The following is a 20070-nucleotide window of genomic DNA, read 5'->3' on the forward strand; positions in this document are numbered from 1 at the left end:
ACTTGAATGTCTGCATGTGTGTTTCTAACCCAGATAATTTTTGGAGAACAAAATTGCAACAGAATGCCCTTGAAGTTGGCTAAATCATAAAAACTCCTCTTGGGGCCGTGTTAAAAGGGGGAAATGGTTCATAAAGAGACTGAATAATTTTTTATTCACTTCCACAAATTCCAGAATTGATATCTCAAAGGGCAAGCAAATAGCAATTTTAATTAGCCAAATTTTAGTTTCAATAACGTCAATGAGAAGTCTGCATGTGCGAAGGATGAATTGAATGTGTTGGCATATGCTGGCATGGGCTCCATACAAGGCATTATGAGTTATGAAAGTATTACATGGCCATTTATTCCATGGAGGATGGAGGAGGCGGAAAACCGGAGTGATCAGGCTGCAAGTATGTGATAAGAAAATGCACAAAAAGAGGAAAAAGAGAAGGCGGATTGTTAGTGATTATTTATGCCTTGAAGGCTAATTAACCTACACTGTATGCAAAATTACCATTTCTGATTCGCCACAGCCTTAATGCACTACAGGATATGCTAAAACAATACCGAAGCAAATCAACAAATCAACAACACTGCACTCACATGTGTGAGCATGTGTTTATACTCACTCATAAGAGCAATAGAGAGCCACACTTCATATATACACAAACACACACACGTATACACACATCGGAGACCTGAAGAAAGATTAAGGAGCCGAGAGGATTACGAGTTCTGGGCAGAAAGACAGAAAACTTGTTTGAAGTCTTCAGTAAAATCCCCAGGAGTTCCAGGAGCTGTCTGTGAGTTTATAACTAGAGAAAAACTGTGTGTCAGCTCAGCTTTGGCACTCAGCCCTGACGGACTGACTACTTCTGCTGGATTTCTGAACGCCGCTGCTTCAGGTTCATGCATTGGGGATAAAAACTGTGAGGATGATCACTAGGAGATTTCAGTTTCAACTTTAAATCGTGTTTCTCTAGTTTTGTAGTTTGTAGGAATGGCCTATAAAGCACTGCGACTGCACTATGTTTTAAAATCCTATGTTTGTATTTGTGTTTGTGTTAAACCCATAGGTTTAACTCACTTAGGAATAGTTGTACTTGGTGGACTTTACTTTAACCCCTTAACTGTCACCCCCCTTTTTGAGAATGGACATTAAAATGCACTATTCAAACTTAAATGGTTGTAATTCAAGAATGCTTTGGAATATATACCTAAGTTTGGTCTTGTTTTAAAGAAAACACTCAGCAGATTATTGCTGAAGTGAAAGCATGAAATCAAAAAATGAAAGTATGAAAAAGTTATGGAAGTTTAAATTTACAGTAAATCAAATATACTGTACTTAATATGTTTTCTTTTATATAAAATATATATGTTTAAAAAAATATTTTTTACTATACAATTACTATAAAATCAATTAGCAATATATCTAACCAAGTTGATATCACAAAAATTGAAGTCCCCATGAGATTTTGTTTAGGCGTTATACCAATAATAGCCACCGGGTGACATACATTCCATTGCATTTAATTGTATGTATTCTGCCATAACAAATTAATAAATTTCTGTCCAAATATCACTTCTGTCACAAAATATGGAACCTTGAGACTCAGACCTTTCTCACAATATGTGTTTTGTCAAGATTAGAAAAGGTTTTGATCATAAATTATGAAACATGATGACGCCCAAAAGGGGAGGAGCCCGATAAAATAATTTAGAGTACCGTTTCTATGGTAGCGCAACGTCCAATTTCAAAACGGTTTTCACAGGATGAATTCTGAGTTCATAAGCTTTCAAATGATACCTAATTTAGGATAACTACTAAAATGTGTGATGTAATAAAAAAGGCGATAAAAAAGATCAATTATATTTTAGAGGATAATATATATATTATACTTTTTAGAGGATAATATTATTTTATATTTTTTTATTGACAAATACTAGATTATAAGTTTTATTATGAACTTTTAGCATGAAAACCAAAGTTTCAATTATTTCAATTAAAGTCGTCTTTTTGTGACAAACGTCAGAACTCTAGTTATGTCGATTTTTTGAGGTGCACTCTTGTCATAAATTCATCTTTTACGGTTCCTACATAATTTGTAACAAAAAACAGTGCTAAAATATCTATTTAGGAGTCCTAGACCTTTCTAACGATATATAGTTTGTCATGATTAGATTAGGATTTAATTGTAATTTAGTGAAGTAAACTTAGGCGTCCCGCTAGCATAAGAGTTAACAGGTCATTTGAATTTTTAGCTAACTAGAAAATGAATTCCAGACACCACAAAACAAGTTATTAAACAAAATCAATAACGACACTGTAAATAAAGCTGACAAACAGTGAAAGCATGCAGCCTTATTAATTATTTACGCCCCGGTGCATGCTGGGAAAACCAGTATCGTATAGCGTTAAATAGCTGTCACCCTTGCTGCATCGAAAATCGTAGGCTTATTATTATATAGTAGGTACATTTGGTTTGAAACTTATTTAGCAACCATTAAAAAAGTATGTTTTATTTTGTATGAATATATGTAGTATGAATGAAAACTGGAAGTACTATTTCCGCCATGTTGTCATGGTCATGTGACCAACGGCAGTAGCGTCACTTAACTTCCATTCACAAATACTCTCCCGTGCCCTCATGGGATTGTAAAGCGTCCATCGAATGCACTTCAGAATCTCAACGGAAGTAGAAGGTCATTTGGGTACTTTTCGTCTATACTGTTTATATGAATTCAGACATACTCGGCTCACGTACAGTACTGTTCTCCGCTAACTATATAGTATTTGGACACAGCGCCTAATTTTACACCTTGGAAATTTTCTAATAATCAATCAATCAATCAATTAATAAAGTTTTTTTTTTTCTATTTTGTGATAGACACTTCATATAACAAACCAACCTAAGTAATATTTACTTAAAGTCACTAGTTACTTTTAATTAGTTACAGGTACTTAAAGCTTTAAAGCTTTAATTGCTACATGCTTGAATTGACTACAAATTTAGTTTGAATGCATGGTTTATATTGGGTGTATTTTATTCATTTTGAAGCTATACAAGGGTTCAGGCTGTTATTCGCACCATTGCATGTTTCCAAGGGTAAGCAAATCATCTGTAACCATCTCCCAAGTGCATTAGCAGATTCAATAAGGCGTCTGAATAGAGAAAGTCCAACATAGACACTTTTTGAGCGAGAAAAAGAGGCTTACACCTGCTTGCTAGATTTCACACATGCCAGTCGTTTGCTGGATATTATTGTTTCTCTTCCATGGACGAGTGCCAAAGCAAGAAGAATACCATTACAAACGTCTTTATCCTGTGTAAGGCAGGTGGTATGAGATAGAGATGAAGAGAAAGAGAGTGTGTTTTGTGCAGACAGGGTTGTGGTGATGGTGTGCAGATGTTTATGTGCTAGAATGATGATATCTCTGGATATCTTGGCCTGATTTTCAGGTCAGTCCTGCTGGATTTGCGTAATACGGAGCAGTGAAGGTTGATATTATGTAATTATTCATTACCTTCAACTTCTCTCCACACTCCCAGCCCAAAGTTTGTCCGTCTGAAGTCTGTTCTTTTTTGTATTATTAATAAGGTTACAGATCTGCTGTTTTGAAACTTAGACATCCCTTATTGGCAATTTCTTTTCCTCTGTAGTCTCCGTCTTTCTTTATCTCTGCTTCCGTCTTTTTAATCAGAAGGGATCTAATGAGGGAAAGCATGAAACAAACAATAGGTCATTTTACAATGCATTAAAATGGTATATGTACAGTACACAAACAAAAAAGTACATTTGTGCATACACACTAAAAATTACTTTGTGATTTGATCCATGACCATGATGATCCATGTGTAATGATCCATGAATCATTCTTATCTGAGTCGCACAATGGCTGGAAATGAACAATGGATGATAAAACAAACTACTTCCAGTCGTACCACAGCTCATTTGATGAATGTGGATCAGGATTTGCCAACATTATGGGGACCAAATGACTCCACAAATGCAGTTAAATCTGAAATATCTTACAATGACCAGCCAGTGATGCACTGTAAAAAATGTTTGTACAAACAAGACTTAAAATGCTACAGTAAAACCATGTTAGAATAGTTGTACATTTTAATGTTTTAACTTTATTTGTTATAATTGTAATTTTACTGTACAATATTGTCAAAACTATGAATTACAATAATTTACGATGAAAACGGTGAAGGAGATTCCCTGCATGACACGTGACTACATTTTATATGTAAGCAATTTAGTTTCTTATTTTTGTTCTCAGTAATTTACATTAGGGTGTTTTGTGTAAAATATTATGTTATTTACTTAGTGGTTATTATTTGATTAAAGTAAAAAGCAGATTTTTTTGTTGCTTGGTAAATTAACATTGATGAAATGCAGTATTCGGTTATAATTTTTATAATTAGTTATAACTTTTAACATGCCATCCCATAATACGTGAAACATTGTCACTATATTTTTATGGTCAATTTCAGGCAACCACAGCGGCTGTTTTTTTTTATTTTTTTATTTATTTTTTTATAGTGTTCCAAGGTAAAATGCTTGATAAACTAACCAATAAGTAATAATAAATAATAATACAAATATAATAATCAAATAATAATAAATAAAAAACATAAATAATAATAATAAAGTTTTAAAGGGATAATATTTTTGGATATTTCACTCAAAATAAAAAGTTGTGTCATAATTTTTTTAAGTTGTTGGGGGGGGGGGGGGGGGGGGTATTATTTATTTATTATTACCATGAAAGTAAATTCATTTTGGGGTGAATTATCCCTTTTAAAATGGTTTCTGTTAGTTTTAGATAGGATAAACATCATTAGCTCAGTATAAAAACAACAGAGGTCAATAGCATCCCTACTAAGATAGAACAACAAATGTATGTGTGTATAAGAGCAGCAGTGTGTAGACGAAAGTCATCATCCATCTTGCCACATTCAGTGTAAAAAATTGTAATTCCATTAGGAAGAGATCTGCTTGCTGTATGTGCGTGTGCAATAGAAAGGAGCATTTCATCCTCACACTCTTCCTACTGCTTCCCATCATGCAGAGCAACAGTTCCTGACACCGAATAACAAACGGGACCCACCAGAAACAGCCAGAGAAAGAGAAATGAAGGGAGTGAGAGGGAGGGAAATTTGTGGGAGGGGCATCAAGGAAGCAACCATATGCTTTTAGCAAGAAAATTCCAGCTTGTCTTCATTCACTGACAAGTAAGAGAAGAGTGGAGAGGAAAACAAGAGCAGGGGCTTCAACAAAAGAAAGACAGACTGGCGGACTCAACGCTTATTAGTTTGAACGTCGTGTCTCTGCGGTGACAACATGGGAGCAGTAGTGGGCACACTGACTATGCAGACAAGACAAAGACCATCCAGAGCCAGAGGTATGTTGACAAATGACAGATCATCCGACTTGTACTCACATAAATAATGGTGCATTATTGTTCAGAAAGACTGAAGCACAAGGAGTTTTGAAGTATCAACAACAGCAGTAAATCAATGTCTAACTCAGACCCTGAAAGGACTGAAAGAGCGCTCAAAGAAAAGAAGTGCCCTATTTGTGATGGATAACACTTATAAAAAGACGTGATCTTTCCCTTCTCTTTCAAGAGAGCTGAAAGAGGATGGAATGGATGCTTGGTTGAAACGGAGAAGATATGCAGTAGACAAGCAACATATCACGGTCTGCTGTTTACAAATGATGGTTTAACCTCATCCCTCACTGATAAACATCATCGCTAGAGTGTGTGTGTGTGTGTGTGGCATCTTGGTACGTGAGCGGTTGTTTTAACACTCTGCTCACATATCATACCCTCTTCCTGTTCACATGCGCCCTGGTGTAGTTGTCATGGAGACAGCTTTCTAATGCTTGGTACAGCAGATGATGGAATGTTATGATCGACATGACAGCATTATACATACAGCACTGCAACTGTTCTTGATCAGTTCACATGGATCACAAGTTTAATCATGGTTAAACTCGAGTAATACAACAGTCATTTATTCATTCAATCACTAAATTATACTCTAAATTAGAGGTCAACTGCACAGCAAATAAACAGGAATCGATTAAAAACTAATCTCTGTGCTTATACATTTAAATACATTAAATATATATTTATATATATATTTTAGGGGGAAAGTATTAAAAATCCTTGAAATTTTAAAGCCATTAAACGGGAGAGAGAATGACATAAAAATCATTAAAATAGAACAGATTTCTCTAAAATGCATTACCCTGTGACTGTGTTGAATAATAATGCAATAAATTCCACATCCTGTCACTCTAATTCAATTTCCTTTAGGGTGTAATTAATTAATTTCAAATTCACACTCATGAACTAAAAGGGAGTCAGTTTCTCAATTCTAAATTCCGTACAACCCCATGTGATTTAAATGTATATGACTGGTGGTTTTAATCTGATCTGAATGAACAGAATTGTCTATTATTATTATTTATTTTTTAGGGGGGGGGGGGGGGGGGGGGGATTATTCCTCAACAATCTCTTAACCTCAGTGGACTAATGCTAAATTAAATGAAACTGCTTCCATCTGGCAGATGGTCTTTACTTCCCTTTGCTCTATCCAAGACCTTTTATACTGGCCTGAGATGCCTTTGCTTGGCTTCTCGTCTCTATCTGAGGGGTGTGAGTGACTCAACCCTGGTCCTAATAAGAGGGGAGTTTAGATCTGCAGTAACAAGTGATTTACACTGCCTTTACAGCAGCTGCTCATGAATATTCATCCTGCTGTTTAACTATTTGTTTGCTATTTGTCACTTTTCCCTGACATCTTACCCTATAGATCACTGCGTGCTCCCTTGCGGTAGAATGTGGGCGGCTTGCTCTGGTTAATTACCTCTTAAGGGATAGTTGAGTTTGACGTCAAAGGCTGGCTTCTAAATTACAGTCTTATATATAACCCCAGAGTGCTGAACTGGAATTATTTGTTGCCTTGCACTTGGCCTGTACTGAGAAGAATGTCAGCCAACTTGATTTATCCTGTCTTTATAATTGGCTCATTAAAATGCTCATATTTGACACCGAATTAGCAAATAAAATAAAATACAACGCTCTGCAATCATAATTAATTTCTGGTTTTCATTTGGCAATCATATGTTATAGTGTGTCATTATATCTAATTGCATGTCAAACGATGATCTCTGCACTGGTAACAACATCTCATTTTAATTTTTGTCATAACTGATTTCCATAACAATTTGCTTGGAGATAACCAATTTCAATCTGCACTTATTTCCTAATGAGTTCACATGTAACATAATTCATTTAAGAGATCATCTCAGTTATAAAATCAATAAAAGATAGACACCGTAACAAGACAAGAAGGCTTGTGCTGATGTTGTTTTAAACTTTCATCCATCTCTGTGCTAGAGGAAGCACTCTAATGGCACTAATAGCAGCTTGAATGGAGAATGTGTCTTTAAAGTTTATTTTAGTGTGTTCCTATGCCGCTGTTTTCAAGGGCTTTGTTGCTGTTTTAAGCATTAAAGAGGAAGAGAGAGCAATAGATGGATGAAGAGAGAGAGTTTCAGACACACGCTGTGTTCTGGTGCACTTCGGCTCTCCCAGCTCTTTTTCATGTGCTAATATCTCTCTCCTTCTCCATCTTTCAACTGATCTCTGTTTTCCCATACTAAAAACACACATCTTCAACCCATTCTGTCTTTTGTGTAATAGCCGTCTTTTCCATTTTCAATTTCTAATTAATTTATTGCCATTATTGTTTTGCAAAACAAAACTCACACACACAAAACATTCAATTAAATTAAATTAAATAAAGAATATAAAATAATATAAATATAAAATAAAATATAAGTTCTTAGGCTATGTTCACACTTAGCGTCTTTTTTCAAACTGCCAGCGTCTGTTCTACATTATAACCCTATGGAGTAAACCGTTTTTTCAAAAAAGTCCTGAGCGCTTTTTTAGACGCCACCGCCGGCGTCTTTTTCTGCAGCTCAGAGCGTCTTTTTAAGTTGAAAAAAGTTCAACTTTTCTGAAAAGAACGCCCTACGTCAAGCGCCTTTTTGACAGCTGACCAATGACAAGCGAGTAGCGAGACCTGTCGTTTCCATAACAACAAGAACAACTGTCTGTCGTGCACCCACAAACGTCTTTGTGAACCGACATTCTCCTCCCCGGTAACTTCAAAAGCCAACGCAAGAGCCAACTTTCTCTTTCTCGACATTTTTTGCATCACACAGCACTAGGCTACTGTTCCAGCTCTTGTTATAGCAACAAAAGACGCGCTCGGCTGCTATTTGTAACCGAACGCTGCCAGCGTTTTTTTTTGCTAAAAAAACGCCGTTGTCAACTTTTTCTTGTCAAAAAAGACGCTAAGTGTGAACATAGCCTTAATACGCATTAAAGGAACACGCCACCGTTTTTTGAAATAGGGGTTATTCACCGTCTCCCCTACATTTAGATAGGTGGGCAAACGCATTTTTGTCTCAGTGCATGCATTGTCTTAGTCTGGCAGCGCCGCCGCTAGCTTAGCTTAGCATAATGAATGGAATCCTTTGTTGCCGGATAGCATGTCGTTTGTAAAAGCGTATTCACAACGAGTACAAATAGCAATGCAGATTAAGACTAGGCGATTTCCTAGGCAGATATTGACTTGGGACTATATTGGTGTGAAGCACAGGCGAAGCACTGCTACTGGGGACGCAGAGATATCACGCAACACCTGAAATTCGCTATTTCTGCGCCCAAGATATCAGTAGCAGTGCTTCGTTGTGAATACGCAGGCCACAAGAAGTAATTATTTTTTATTATTATTTTTTTATCACTTTTACTCACGACATGCTATCCGGCAACAAAGGATTCCATTCATTATGCTAAGCTAAGCTAGCGGCGGTGAAACGCCATTCAAAAATACGTTTGTCCACCTATCTAAATGTAGGGAAGGCGGTGAATAACCCCTATTTTAAAAAAAAGGGTGGCGTGTTCCTTTAATTGTGCCCGTAATGCTCTCTGCCTTTCTACATATTTCTTATGTTTCACCTTAGGTTTTCTCTCAACTTCCATTTTCATTCTCACTCTCACATCAGTTTGCATGTGTTAAAAAGAAGAGAGGTGATAATTAAGAATGAGGAATAAGAAGAAATGAGGGGCTGCTCTGTTGAGTTAGAAGCTTCACATCATTCCAGTGAGATATATTAACTTACACTCTTATCACAGTTATCAGATAGATAGCAAAATGTCTGGGAGTTGTTCAAGACACATTCAGTCGAGATTCAAGCTTATATTCTCCCCATCACAAACATATCTTGTCAAACTGGTTATAATAGCTTCAGTCTTTCCAAATAGACAGAATTTGTTTTAAAATGTCAGAGATCTGTTAGAGATTAAGACTGAAGCAAACAAGCCTGGCAAAGAAATTAAGAGCAAGAAGGATCTGAAAATAGCTGGTGCAAAGAAAAGATTGGAATTTGACTGTGGAGAGTGTGTTGTGTTTTAAGATAATACTACAATGATTCTGTCATCATTAACTCACCTTCATGTTGTTTCAAATCCTTATGGCTTTCTTTTATCTGTGGAACACAAAAAGATGTTTATAAGAATGCTGACATGCTCTTTTCAAATGGTGTAAGTAAATGATGACCAGGGACTGTTAAATTCCTAAAATGATAGAAAGCATCACAATAGTATCATACATTACATACAATTCATGCACAATATTAAAAGGCTTTAGATGTCATCTCTTAGCTTTTACATAACTGATTACTGATTTCTTTATCAAAGATAATCATGGAACTGGGAAGAAAAGCATTAGAGCATTTTTAGCTATGATGAATTTAACTCAGACATAACCAGCATCATATAGGCGGTGTAGACACATCTGAATGAAATGTCCACACTGACTGAACTTTCCAAGGAATAGAACAGAAAAAAAGGAAGACAAACTCTGACAACGGCAGTATATCATATATGTTCAAAAGTTTAGGGTCAGAAAGATTTTTTTTTATTATTTCTCTATTCTGCTCACCAAGGCTGCATTTATTTGATCAAAAAAAGAGTAAAAACAGTTATATTGTGTAATATAATTACAATTTAAAATAACTGTTTTATATTTTTATATGTAATTAAATGTAATTTATTCCCGTGATGCAAAGCTAAATTTTCAGCATTACTTCAGTCCTCGTCACATAATCCTTCCGAAATCATTCTAATATGCTGCTTGATGATCAAGATTTATACATTTTTTTATCATTAATAATATTGAAATAGGTTGTGCTGCTTAATATTTTTTGCAGTAATCATGATAATAGCTTTCAGGATTCTTTGAGGAATAAAAAGTTCAAAACAGCAGCATGAAATATTTTGTAATATTATAAATGTTTTTACTGACACTTTTGATCAATTTACTGCATCATTGCTGAATAAAAGTAATACTTTTTTTACACACAAAAAAATATTTTTGAATAGTTGTATGTTGTATTTTGGGTGATAATGTCCCCGGTCCTCAGTCAACCAGCATAAACCAGCCTGTAACAACCTGGAAATTCATACTACTCTGAGCAGGTCTTTTGCTGTGATAAACATGATATCATCAGTTCATTTGTTTTCCATAATTTGTCCAAAAATGGCTAATGGGATTATTCTTTATCTTCTTGTGTGACTGGGATGGTGCATTTATGTGTTCAGGAAAAAGGGACAGTGTTGAGAGCTGTATGCAGGAAGTAAAGAATGAATAAAACTCATGAGTGACTGAGAGCTGTCTGCTAAATCACAGGGCTGTGGCCATACGTTGAGTAAAGGGGAAAATTTAGGTCATAGATTGTCATTGAAAGTTTAAGGGTGCTGTATGTCATTTTTTTACTGTACTAAAGAATAAAAATACCATAAAATGTGTCCAGATATTTAGGTAGATAATAGTATTTTGACACCACAGGTTGCCAGTTGGTGGAAAACACCGCGTATTGCAGCCATGCAAAGCCAGCAAACGAACTGGGTCAGATATCACAGATTCTACTCGACCTAAAAAGCCAGGCATCCATCTAAAAATCTCTATGAACAGGAGCATATTAAAGGGGTGGTTGATTATGATATCACTTTTTTAACTTTAGTTAGTGTGTAATGTTGCTGTTTGAGCATAAACAACATCTGCAAAGTCACGACGCACAAAGTTCAAAGCAAAGGGAGATATTTTATTTTACAGAAATAGCTCTTTAAGGACTATAACAAACGGCTGCCCCAGGAACGCGATTTATCAGATTATCATGACAGAATATGCTAATCAGTGACTAGAAGATAGTTAGTTAACTCCACATCAGCTACATAAATTCATCAACTAACCATTCAGAAATGTCCTGTTGCATTCTACATGTTGTCACTTCTTCTTGAGTCTCTCCATCTTTGGCTCAGGTTTAAACATAAAAGTCTAAAAGGTTTAGAAATGTCCAGTTTGTGTCTGAGGTAATCAAATATGCCACCACACGAGCTCTTGAGGCTCCGCCCTCTGCGGAGAGCAGCAGCTCATTTGCATTTAAAGGTACACACAAAAACAGCAGCACGTTTTTGCTCACCCTCAAAAAGTGACAATTTTAAAATGCTGTAAACAATTATCTGTGGGTATTTTGAGCTAAAACTTCACATACACACTCTGGGGACATCAGAGACTTATTTTACATCTTGTGAAAAGGGCATTATAGAACCCCTTTAAAAAGATACATCGACAGCCTTATGTAAGTCTCCTCGCCTTCCATTGTCAATTACTGCGCTCGCTCCTGTTGCGTGTCCTCAATCTGGCAACCGGCATGAGCATAGAGTCTGAGGAGGGGGCAGGGGAAACAAACAACTCTCCAATATTTCGAATTTTAACTGCAGTATCCATTTCAACCGCTAGCCAGCTTTCAATATGACATACATACTGCACCTTTAATTCAAAATAGTTTGGAGCCTTATGGAACAGAGAACTTTAGATTTTGACCAACTCAATGGCACAATATCCTGTGTGAATTCAAGCACACGGCATTTACATTTGCAGCTCCTTCTTATCTTATTACAGGTATTCCACGCCCCAGAATCACACAATTGGTTGAGGCAAAAGTGAGACATAGATCGCTAGTAACTGAGCTTTTGAAAACTGCACAATGTTCTGACACCTCAGGGAAATCAGTCTACGATTAGATTTCTTATTGATCCCTCAGCACATTTAACGATCCATTTTACAAACTTAGAGAGTAATTTAACATCTCAAATACAACAAACCTTTACCTATGATGTAAGCACCAACACTTTGTGGTTATATAAATGCACATCTTTATGTGTTTGAGTTTGAGGGCACACTGGAGGTTAAAGAGTAAGTGTGTGTGTGTGTGTGTGTGTGTGTGTGTGTGTGTGTGTGTGTGTGTGTGTGTGTGTGTGTGTGTGTGTGTGTGTGTGTGTGTGTGTGTGTGTGTGTGTGTGTGTGTGTGTGTGTGTGTGTGTGTGTGTGTGTGTGTGTGTACGAAAACCAGAGAGAGGATTTATAAAGGGCTGGGGCATTAATAACGAGATTCAAAGGCTCTCCAGTGTTCTGTGAAAGATGGAGGTCTTCCCCCAAGCTACCCATGGCCATTTTCATTCGTTCTGCTGATTTCCCCCATCACCCCATCTGCCTCTCTACCCACAATCACTTCTCCAGTGCTGACACAGCAGCAGGGCCTGCAGGGGGCCGAGTCTGTGTGTGTGAGTATCTTGAAACACATGAGTCATCTGAGTTTCTTTACCAAAAAGAAAGTCTTTGAAATGGAGGTGTGTGGGTTCGTTTGCCCTGAGCACATCTGTTTTTGCGAAGGGAAACAGCTGCTGCGTCCGAAAACAAATACTTCCCTACTGAAAAACAGTTGAAGTATGTCTGAATATTTGAAAAATACCGGATTTGGCAAAATTCTGAAGTGCACATTCAATGGACACTTTACTATCCCACGAGGCCATGGGAGAGGAGTTGTGAATGACCGTGAACAATCGCAACTGACACTGTAGGTCACATGACAATGACAACATTTCATTCATACTATATACAGTACATTATATATAGAACATACCTTTTTATCAACAGTGAAGTAAGTTTCAAACCAAATTTAGTATACAGTATGTGATTTTGGATGCAGTGATTTTAATTCCTAAAGAATTCTCGACAATCCCATGATGCTTTCGTAATCTCACCAAATGCATTGAGAAGAAACAAAGTTATCATATAGACAAGCTAAAGATTATTCACTTTTAGTTTAATCTAAATAATGTTGTTGTTAAAGGGGCATTGAATAGTTAGTTAACTAGTGTTTGCATATCTGTTATTTTTTAAGTACTGATACCACAATGTCACATTTACCACTGGGAAATTTGTGTGAGGGAGAAAGATTCCCCATGCAGATTTCAAAACGGGTTCAATTTCGTATCCAGGATTAGCTACAGTCTATGACACTAACCAACAAAAAACTGCTAGGTTTTAAAGTGACTTCTGTGTAAGCTATGCTTGATGCATCACTACTGACAGCAAACAACAGAACTTTGTTGCCTGCGAAATTTCACGAATGTGTTTACAACTTTAGATGCTGCCATCTATGAATCAGCATGAACGTCTCTGAATTAAGTAAATGACGCAGATACTTGTGAGTTCGAGAGAGTCTCTGCAAAAAATAAGCAACTTTGGCATCACTGCTCAGGATTTTCTCCATCATCAAATCTTTTCAACTTTTGTTCCTGTTCGGATGTTTATGCTTGGAGTGTTTTTTTTTTCTTCCGGCTTCAGATCTCTCATTAGCCATGTTTCCATCCAAAGTTACAAATTTAACTCATGTGAAAAAGTTGAGTACCGCAAAAAACATTTGCAAATAAAGCACAGTTTCCATTCCATGTGTTCAGGAGAACAAAATCATCACTTCCTGGAAAATATAATAAAAATTCCTGGGATATATAATATAAATATATATAAAGATAAAATTAAAAATATATATAAATAATATGAATTATTATTATTATTATTAAATTATTTACATTATTTATAAGTCTGATATTTATCTGAGGTCAATCATTTCACATCCAATCTTAGATCCAAACAGTCTGATCAATGTGAACCAATCACGCGAACGAGTGGATCTCTGAGCTGGTGTGAGTGAGTGGAGGTGGGGCTAATTTGCATATTCATAGAACAGCGTATACTAAATGAGGCAAGGGTGTAGAGTATACATTCAAGCTATTTTAAGGCATTCAAATATGTTCTCTCTCTAGATAAGGTGGATGATGAATTGGAGATGACAATGGTCAGCCATCGGCCGGAGGGTCTCGAGCAGCTCGAGGCGCAGACCAACTTCACCAAGCAAGAGCTACAAGTCCTTTACAGAGGCTTCAAGAATGTATGTTCCCCAGCATTTCTCCTTCAATCCCACATCAGCACATTTACTTTTCACAAATTTCTTTTGACACGTTTTCACAGGTTTATGTAATACATCCTTACGCCTCAATATCTTCTCTTATGAATCATCGCATCTCATCTGCATATTCTGTCCCTGTGGCCCTGTTTGCCATGTCTCATCCGTCTTTAAAACTCTTTTATTGTTCCTCTTTGCATTATCCAGCGTGTCACTAATCACTGTGCGCTAGCCTAAAGCAACAGTCAGCTAGTCATATTTCGCAATACCAACCTTCACACGCTGTATTAGACACACATATAAACAGTCAGCAATACACCTACACAGCAGCTCATATTTGTTGCGTTAAAAAAAGCTTTACCAAACATACTGTGTAGTTTTCAATGGCAGTGCATCTACTTGTACATCTCATCAACCTATTTGTTTGAGCACTTTTAGTGTCGTTGTTACACGTTACTTGTATTTACTATAGTAATTACAATAAATTATTAAATGCAACTAACCCCAATCCTAACCCTATTGTAAGTCGCTACAGTTCATTATTATTATTCAGTACTTAATGTATAATTACACTGTAACATGGCAACCTTAAAATGAAGTGTAACCCATTTTTTTAATTATATTATATATTATGTTATATAATATTGTTTTTATGTAACCATAATGTCTGCAGAGCTTCAGTTATCATCCAATCTGCATATGCAGGAATCAGTCTCAAGCCAATAATATGAAGTGTTTATTCCCCCCTCAGGAGTGTCCAAGTGGAGTGGTGAATGAAGAGACATTTAAACACATTTATGCACAGTTTTTTCCACATGGAGGTACTTGATGTAAAATCCTTACATGCTTCTTACGAAGGGTACATCTCAGAGTATCTTAAGTGTCTAATGTTTTCATCTGTTGTCACTGCTGTTCCAGATGCCAGCACGTATGCACATTATCTCTTCAATGCGTTCGACACCAGAAATAATGGATCCATAAAGTTTGAGGTATGAAGACTATGAGCCTATGTGCAGTCTTAGCACAGCATAATATTTAGGTAACATTGCACACAGGATTTATTTTCTCGCTCTCTCTCAGGACTTTGTGATGGGACTTTCTACTCTGCTGAGGGGGACCGTCAGAGATAAACTAGAATGGACATTTCATCTCTATGACATTAACAGAGATGGATTTATTAATAGGGAGGTATGTCATAATTAAAAAGGAAATTATAATAATTGATTAATTATCATAATAATTATCATAATTCAGTAACTAACTCAATGTTCATGTACCTCACAGGAAATGACGGAGATAGTGAGGGCCATCTATGACATGATGGGGAAGTACACGTATCCAGCTTTAAAAGGGGATGTACCGAAGCAGCATGTGGATACCTTCTTTGAGGTCAGTAATAAGTCATTATTTTGGTGAATCTTTCCAAAACATGCAGGTCACATTTTGCAACAAAGTGGGAAAAAAAATGATCTGGCTAAAACTGATGTCCGGCCTAGGACAATTGACATCTTCACCCTTATTCAAATATACTATTAAATTTGTGCTTAAAAATGTGTCAATTGTTTTCTTTGTGATGAAACATGCCAAATTGTGCGGACATAATTTCTGGCCAAGCTGTCATAATATTTTTTTATTTTTTTATTTTTTTTACATATGCAAAAACAAGAAAGAACCAACAAAAATTAATAACGGATTATGTAGTCAATAAAAAAAAATTATGTGGTCTTTTTTTTTTTTTTATGCAATGTTTTGCATAATAAAATAAAACATGTAGCCTAGCTGTAGTTTGCCTTTTTTTGCCAAATAACTTTGTCAGATAAATACCTTATTTTAGCGTTTTGTTCTTCCCTCATATTTAATATATATATATATATATATATATAAATGTTTTTATTATTATCTAAAATATTTTCTTCATATTTTGATAGTTTAATCTAACATTAAAATCAAATATCCCCTCATGACATCACTTTTAGCCACAACTATTCACACACACACAAGCATATTTTAGCAACATTAAGATTTTTAAGGATCTTTTTTTTTTATTCCATACTCAGATGATTCCTATTAGATACTAAAAATGTTGTTCAAAATACATGTAGAATTTATTTCCTCATTCATTTATACATTCCTTCCTTTCAATTTTGAGGTTAAACATGTACAGTATGAATAGTGATATATATTCCCATCCCTGTGCTTCATTTTTACAGCAAAAATGACAGAGCAACTTAAATAAATGTTCTCTCTCCCACAGAAAATGGACAAAAACAAAGATGGAGTTGTAACATTGGAGGAGTTTGTCATTGCCTGTCAGGAGGTATGTTCACATTACATGCTGTAGGTGATTTCAGCTGTTTTACATTTTCCTTAGTCTTAAGGTGAATTCAGAACCATAATAATTATTTATGGCTTAAACTAAAGGAATAGTTCATTTAAAAATGAAAATTATGTCATCTTTTACTCACCCTCAAGTTGTTTCAAACTTGTATGTATTGCTTTCTTCTGCTGAACACAAAATAAGATATGTCGGTAACCAGTCAGTTGATGTACCCCATTGACTTCCATAGTAAAAAAAAAATATATATATGGTAAAATGCCCTTTTCACAAGATGTAAAATAAGTATTTGATGTCCCCAGAGTGCACTCTAAAAAATTATGTGTTGGATTTACTTAAAATAAATGCACCATTTTTGCATTACACTTTTTAAGTAATCCCAACTTGGAATAATTTTACTTAAAATGAACAAGAAAACCTTTGTTATATGTACTTAAATATTTGAGTTCACGCAACATTCTTTACTTAAAAATATATTAAGTAACGACTTAATCACAAATAAATATGGAGTTTGACTTGACAATCTTTTTGTGAATAATCTTCTGTGATGGTTCACACTGATATAAATTGTATCTGTCTATGATTGTTGCTTGCCTGACGAAGACCCTTTGGGTCGAAACGTTGCTTTTTTTAATAAATCTTTGGGAGCAGAAGTAGCAGTGTGCCGATTTTTGTTTATTTTGAGTTTGATGATTTATTTTGATCGAGCACCTGCCCAAAAGTGTCTGGATGTGCACACTCTTTATTGGATTCAAACAGCAACATTACACACTAACTAAAGTTAAAAAAGTGAAATCATAATCAACCACCCCTTTAACTGAAAAGATTATGCTGCCTCTGTGTGGTCAAACACATGAACTACATCTAAAAGTTTCTCTTTTTCTCACCAGGATGAAAATATGATGAGATCCATGCAGCTCTTTGAAAATGTGATGTAGAGAAGATCAACCAGAAGAAGAAAAGAACAAAACAGAGAATGGGGAAAAGAAACCAAGAGGGATTTTATGTTTAAATGTGTTATATTTCACTGGACTGAGTTCTGGGGGAATATTATGGCCTGGGGGAATCTGAGAGTTTTCGTTTTTCTCTCTCTATTCAAACCTTGTAACATATTTAATGTTGTCTTTTGCTGGTGTTTTGGGAAACTATCAGCCCAGAATCCACCTTGATCCAGCCACAGAAGACTACATATGTTTGAAAGGCATTGTGCAATGATCAACACCCTTCTTCCCTGTGAAAACAAACGCCAGTCTCAACCTTTTTTTTTTTTTTTTCGTTTGCTTGACCCTAGAGCTCAGGACTCTTGGTGTACTGGAACTGCAAATACAGCCTCTTTTGCTTGCATTCTTGCCAAAAGAGCTTGCATGATAAAAACCAGCAGATATGTTCCCTATGAGTTGCTTGAAAATAATCTTGGCCTTCAAAATATCTATTTATGTTTTATGGGGTTTGAGGAATACTCAATTGGATGTTGATTTTGTGTCTTGTGTTGTCAGAGTTGTTTGTTAATTGTCGTTTCCAGTCCGTCCGCTTATGTCTATCTGTCTCAGTACTTGTCAAGCCATTTTTGCCCACCAGATCATAGTGAATAAGGTGGGACAGAAGTTAAGTGTTAAGTCTGTGAGGAGTACTTAAGAGACTGACAATCTAGGCCCGGGACACTCTAATACCTTCAAGAAGGACAAAACAGTATTTATGAGAGAACAAAAATAGAAAATATAAATAGTTATTTATATAGAAGTCGAATGGTCAGGGTGAGTCGTGAGAAATATAAGCTATATGTATATAATTGCAAGTATGGTGTCACATGAAGAAATGTCCAGTGAGGGGAATACAAACTGTGAAAACTAAATATCAGACATATGCTGTGCAATTCAAATCTCAGTCAAAACTGATTAAAATGTTTGTGGAATAATATTCAGCTGTGTTTTTTATTATACACTAAAAAGGTTGGGTTCATTTTTTTATTGAAATGCTTGGTTCAGGTGCTGGAAGCATGAATGACATCCATTTATAGTGCATCATTATAATTATTATTTTAAAAATAACTGTATTATGACATCTCAAATTCATTAAATGTTTAATGTTAATCAACTATGTTGTTTTATTAAAATATTTCACTGTGAATTTGATATTTTATGAAATGGAGAATAGAATAGATCAACGGTTCTCAACTGGTGGGTCGAGTTTGCGACCCAACACAAATGGATGTCACGAACGGCAGTGAATAACCTGACAAAGGATAAATAATAGTGTATAAGGATAGCAAAATAAATTGCCTCGTTAATTAAAAAATAACTAAATAAATAAATGAGTCCTAATCAAACTACATAATTTGGTCTGTTACTTGGTAATATCACATCCAATTCTAATCTTTACACCTCAAAAAACAAAACAAAATCCAAGGCTTTATCAAATCCCTCCAGGGGCCTGTTTCAGAAAGGAGGTTAAGTGAAAACTCTGGGTATGTTAACCCTGAAATGAGGGAAACTCTAGGTTTTCCGTTTCAGAATGGGAGGTATGTCAAACCCAAGAAGCAGAGTAAGTCAAGTCCGTTTCTGAAAGAGAGGTAACTTATACTCAGAGTCAGTTACCATGGTAAGCAGGTTTTCCTATAGGTAAACCCAGAGTTTTTCTTATGTAGTAAATGCATCTTGATTTAAGAATTTTTTGATATTTTGACTGGAAACAACAAGACAAAAAGGCTAAGTAAGAAAAGCATTTTTTGAAGTGCAGTTCATCCATTCATTGTGCATTTTTAGTAAGAGAGCACATTAGTTAAGGCCACTTACACTGTATCAGAGCGGGAGGGAAAGTGTGCCTCGCTCTCACGCTCTTTCTGAGAGTGTTTGTGTTGTTTCCTGGACACAAACCCGTATGAGCCATCAAAGAAGAGATTCACAGGACTGCAGGTCAGTGGTGGAGAAATCGGTTTAAATGAGGCTAACCTGATAAATGACGTTCACTTGATAACATCTTGCTGTGACCTCTGAAAGCAACCTAATAATTGGAATTTCCTTTAGGATTTCCAGTGTGGTTGTTGAATGTATTGATGACACACATAATACCATCATCGCACCTTCCGAAAGTCAAACATTACTGTATGGAATGGGAGGATGCCAGATGGAAGGGTATGATATATGCCGTAATCACCACCACAGCTGTTAAATAAACAAATTATTCACAATAACCAAATTATTCACAATTTATTTGTTCATCTTTATTTCCTACAAATACAAAAGCAACAGTAATTCTTTTTCCTGTTGGATTTTATTTTCTTCCAATATTGTGTATCTCCTTCTCATCTATATCAGTGGTGGTGCGGGTCCAGCCTCTGCATTCTTG

The 20070-nt window shown here is 35.8% G+C and overlaps 1 protein-coding gene across 3 annotated transcripts in view; it reads left to right on the forward strand.

Annotated features, from left to right (window-relative positions):
- The window catches only part of kcnip1b (Kv channel interacting protein 1 b), a 42791-nt gene extending 24149 nt beyond the window's left edge, over window positions 1-18642 (forward strand). For 2 of the 3 annotated variants that reach the window (XM_082158364.1, XM_082158366.1), the window contains exons 2-8: window positions 14251-14375; window positions 15142-15211; window positions 15309-15379; window positions 15471-15578; window positions 15675-15779; window positions 16645-16707; window positions 17616-18642. In XM_082158364.1, the coding sequence (XP_082014490.1) occupies window positions 14251-14375; window positions 15142-15211; window positions 15309-15379; window positions 15471-15578; window positions 15675-15779; window positions 16645-16707; window positions 17616-17663 (590 nt within the window). In that variant the 3' untranslated portion in view covers window positions 17664-18642. Of the gene's footprint in view, window positions 1-4797; window positions 5398-14250; window positions 14376-15141; window positions 15212-15308; window positions 15380-15470; window positions 15579-15674; window positions 15780-16644; window positions 16708-17615 lie in introns of those variants that run through there. The other variant, XM_082158365.1, reaches the window with a different exon arrangement.
- Window positions 18643-20070: the final 1428 nt, after the last annotated feature.

The sequence above is a fragment of the Leuciscus leuciscus genome, assembly GCF_965113295.1.
Source record: "Leuciscus leuciscus genome assembly, chromosome: 24".
NCBI classification, from domain to species: Eukaryota; Metazoa; Chordata; class Actinopteri; order Cypriniformes; family Leuciscidae; genus Leuciscus; species Leuciscus leuciscus.